At 45.4% G+C, this 4796-nt stretch overlaps 1 protein-coding gene across 1 annotated transcript; it reads left to right on the top strand.

Annotated features, from left to right (window-relative positions):
• The first annotated feature begins 1522 nt into the window (after positions 1 to 1522).
• On the top strand, positions 1523 to 4384 carry LOC147899108 (pentatricopeptide repeat-containing protein At3g09040, mitochondrial-like). The gene is made up of 4 exons (XM_087378224.1): positions 1523 to 2101; positions 2183 to 2632; positions 2690 to 3554; positions 3642 to 4384. Exons 1-4 carry the CDS (start codon positions 1523 to 1525, stop codon positions 4382 to 4384), a joined length of 2637 nt encoding a protein of 878 aa, XP_087234350.1.
• The last annotated feature ends 412 nt before the right edge of the window (positions 4385 to 4796 follow it).

Raw genomic sequence — 4796 nt, forward strand, 5'->3', positions numbered from 1 at the left:
CAATAGCTTCGACAACAATAGGACAAATCTACAACGGTTCCTTAAGAATCACTGAATCATCTTCACTATGGTATATGTCATCATAGTCATGTTCAAAAGAAACCTTCTAAAACAACATCCCCACCATAGACACCTATAGAACCATTTGCATCTTTGGCAAAACCTTTCAAAACATCAGAACCAACAACAACGTTAGATGAAGCATCCACCCCATAAATAGCATGCGACCACACCTCCAACATTATAAAGCACTTCAGCAACATCACCACCAAAGCAAACAATTGTGCCACTCACAACAAAAGGCTCCACACCGAAAGAACCACTACCACCATCAACACGAATACAAACACCGACACCTAAATCCATAGCAGAACATTTCTACCCTCGTCCACGACAACACCCTCATCCACGACAACATCAATCTTCTAGGAGCACAACTTCGTATTATCATGGAGATTTTTCGGATAATTCTTCACTCAATAAGCAAACTCATCACAATAATTTGCAAGAATAGACCGTGCAGCATCAATCTTCAAAGAACTACTCTTAGCATACTTCCTATAAGATGCAACCTGTCTACAATCAGTCAACAACTATGGCAACCTCTTCTAGAACCTATCAAAGACAGCCTAGTGATAGTAGATGCTCGCATAGTCTTGTTATCCCTCCATTCCCCTACAGTACAACTTAAAGTACCTAATAGAATACACAAGTTGTAGTACCTAACCTAACCTAGGCAACTTATAGTACCTAACCTAGACTGCACAAGCTAGTTCAAATATTTCTCACACAATTTAGATTGAACCACACTTGTAAAATAAAACAAAACAGCAATGAAAGAAAACCCAATAAACCACATTTAAAAAAGACAACAACAAACACAAAAACTAACCTCTAGCAATTAATTTTTGATGCACTATACAAACAAGGTGGAATTTGGAATGCCTTCTTGAACATTTCAAAGATGACAAACCAATTGATCACATGTTCGAACAACATCAACCTGGTGGTGCAGACCACCTACATGGAAATCGATCATCTGAGTCGTAGTAAGACTCACAACATAGTTCTTACTAAGGTGCTCATTATATCTACAAAAACAACTATACAAAGTGATACCAACACCTATCTTCTAATTTAAAAAGCCTCACATAAAATCACACAAATACTTACTCCACATGATCTCCTATTCATAGTAACATGTAGAAAGTCTCACCTCAAACACCATGCAACTCCACCCCACCCCAACTACAAAACCTTGATAGACAATAGTATGCAAATTGATGTTGCACTTAAAAATCAATATCGTCTAAAGCCTTCCACTCCTCTCCAACGTTGACAATGACATCCTTCTCTCAACCTTTTGTTGCACTATGCTGAATAGAACAATTCATAGCAGTTACGATAGCACACTGACTTCTCTTGAAGATCAAATTCTTCATAGTAAAAGATCAATCTAAACAACTAAGGATTTTTTTGCTAATTTATCTCATGGAATTCCGATGCTCTATGCCATCATGTCATGGCGCTCTTCCTCTGTTCTGATTCTTCTTCTTCATTGCCATCGGGCGTGCTCCATCCTCAGCAGGGTTGTGAATTGCACGCCTATAGGCAACCTCAAAGGGTTGTAAATCGCAACAGAGATTTTGGCAGGTACAAGAGCAAGGGCCTGGCCAAGGCTTTTGAAGAAGGAAACAGCAAGGCCTGTCGATCACAAATACTAGAACGCCACCAAAATTTGTATGAAGACTACCATCCTGAAATCTTGAACGCGGATTTCCTCGGTCAGCTGGGTCCACAGACAAATTGTGCTACCTATGCTTCGCTTTTGAGGCGATGCACCTCTGCCAAGACCCTGTCTGACGGCAAGCGTGTGCATGAGCACATGTGCTGGCGTGGATATGCTGGCAACACATTTTTGAGTAACCTTCTTGTCCAAATGTACAGCAAGTGCCAAACCCTGGAGAATGCACGTGCTGTATTCGACCTGATCGTCGATCGTGATTTGTACTCTTGGAATATTATGATCGGAGCTTCTGCCCAGAACGGGAGCCTTGATGATGCGAGGGAATTGTTTGCACGGATGCCAGAGCGGGACGTGGTCTCCTGGAATGCCATCATCGCAGCATGTGCCCAGAATGGGCATGGCAAGGAGGCCTTGCAACGGTTTGGCCAAATGCAGGCCGAAGGCTTTGATCCAGATAAGATCACCTTCATCTGCATTGTGGATGCATGTTCCAGTGTGGCTGCAGTAGAGGAGGCTCAAGTCATCCATGCTGCTGTTGCTGGCAATGAATGGGAGTCAGATGCTGTTGTGGGGACAGCCCTGGTCAATATGTATGGTAAGTACAGGAACTTAGATGATGCGAAGGCAGTGTTTGCGGAGATATCGCAGCTGGATGTGGTCTCCTGGAATGCCATGATCTCTGTCTGTGCCCAGATTGGGCATCGCAAGGAGGCCCTGCAGCTGTTTGGTCAAATGCAGGCTGAAGGTTTCGAGCCAAACAAGGTCACCTTCATATGTGTTATGGATGCTTGTGCCAGTGTGGCAGCCCTAGAAGATGGTCGATTGATCCATGCTGCTGTTTCTGGCAACCGATGGGAGTCAGATATTGTTGTGGGGAATGCCCTCGTCAATATGTATGGCAAGTGTGGGAGCCTAGCTGATGCACGGGCTGTGTTTTCAAAGATGCCTGTATGGGATGTGGTCTCCTGGAGTGCCATGATCGCTGCATGTGCCCAAAACGGGCATGGCAAGGAGGCCCTACAGCTCTTTGGTGAAATGCAGGCCAAAGGCTTCGAGCTAGACAAGATCACCTTCATTTGTATTTTGGATGCATGTGCCACTGTGGCAGCCTTAGAAGAAGGTTGTCTTGTTCATACTACAGTTGCTGGCAAGGGATGGGAGTTGGATGTTTTTGTGGGAACAGCCCTTGTAAATATGTATGGCAAGTGCAGGAGCCTAGATGATGTGAGGGCAGTGTTTGGAGAGATGCCACAGCAGAACGTGGTCTCCTGGAGTGCGATAATCGCTGTGTATGCCCAGAATGGGCATGGAAAGGAAGCCCTGCAATGTTTTTGTCAAATGCAGTCTGAAGGCTTTGAGCCAAACAAAATCACATTCATCTCCGTTGTAGATGCATGTGCCAGTGTGGCAGGCCTAAAAGTGGGTCGAGAGATCCATGCTGTTGTTGCTGGCAATGGATGGGAGTCGGATGTGGTGGTGGGGACAGCCATTGCCAATATGTATGGCAAGTGTGGTAGTCTCAATGATGCGAGAGCAGTGTTTGCAGGGATGCCACAGCGGGACGTTGCATCTTGGAATGCCATGATTGCCCACTTTGCACAGAATGGGCATAGCAAGGAGGCACTGCAACTATTAGCTCAAATGCAGGCTGGGGGTTTTGAGCTAGACAAGATCACCTTCATCTGTATTGTGGATGCATGTGCCGATTTGGCTGCCCTAGAAGAGGGTCAAGTGATCCATGCTACCCTTGCTGGCAAGGGATGGGAGTCGGATGTCATCATGGGGACAGCGCTCATCAATATGTATGGTAAGTGCGGGAACCTAGATGATGCAAGGGCAGTGTTTGCAGACATGCCACAGTGGGATGTGGTCTCCTGGAATCCCATGATTGCAGCATGTGCTCAGAATGGGCATGGTAATGAAGCCCTGCAACTGTTTGCTCAAATGCAAGCAGAAGGATTTGTGCCAGATAAGATGACCTGCATCTGCGCTGTGGATGTGTGTGCCAATGTGGCAGCTCTAGAAGACGGTCGAGTGATCCATGCGGCCGGTACTGACAATGGTTGGGAGCTGGATGTTGTTGTAGGGAACGCTCTTGTCAATATGTACGGCAGGTGTGGGAGCCTAGATGATGCAGGAGCAGTGTTTGCAGAGATGCCACAGTGGGATATGGTCTCCTGGACTGCCATGATTGCTGCATGTGCTCAGAATGGGCATGCTAAAGAGGCCTTGCAACTGTTTGGTCAAATGCAGGCCAAAGGCTTCAAGCCAGACAATATCACCTTCCTCTCCATTCTCGCTGCTTGCAGTCATACAGGTCTTGTTGCCGATGGGAGGCAATTCTTTGTGTCTATGAATAAAGACCATGGCATAACCCCCTTGGTGGACCATTACATGTGCATGATCGACCTTCTTGGGCGAAGAGGACTATTAGAAGAGGCAGAGGACCTGATCATCAGTATGCCATTTCAACATGTTCCTTCAGCATGGTTGAGCTTGCTTTCATCATGCAGGATTCACAATGATGTGAAGCGGGCTGTGCATGCTGCCAATTATGTTTTGGAATTAGATCCGTCAAATGCTTCACCATATCTTTTGCTAGCACAGACTCATGCCAATGCAGGTAGGGTTGGATGACGTAGTGAAGGGGAATAAGCAATTATTGATAATGCTGCAAGCTGACAATGCATTCAGTGCTTCATAGTGTGGATAAAGAAGAGAAGAAATATTCTGCTAGCATAGCAAGGGGCTGGTCATTGCTTTGGGCTCATTTCCACGCACCCCAGGAAAATTGTAGGCATAATCAAGAACGTTGGTGGTTACCAGTCATTCTGCTACAAAAATTATTGGTCCCAGTGAAGATAACTATGAGGGATGCTTGTTAGTCCATCACATTGAGCATCAAGTGCACATAGCTGTTTTACACACAAGTTCTATGCTTGGCAATTTCTTTTTTGTTTTGCCTTTTTATGGATTCATTGGGGGTCTATGGGTGACTATTATGTTACAACCTTAGCTATTATACAATTTGAGAGGTTTGCACAGCCTA

The sequence above is a fragment of the Dipteris shenzhenensis genome, chromosome 8, assembly GCF_047967505.1.
Source record: "Dipteris shenzhenensis isolate YYH24624 ecotype China chromosome 8, Dip_SZ_1.0, whole genome shotgun sequence".
NCBI lineage: Eukaryota > Viridiplantae > Streptophyta > Polypodiopsida > Gleicheniales > Dipteridaceae > Dipteris > Dipteris shenzhenensis.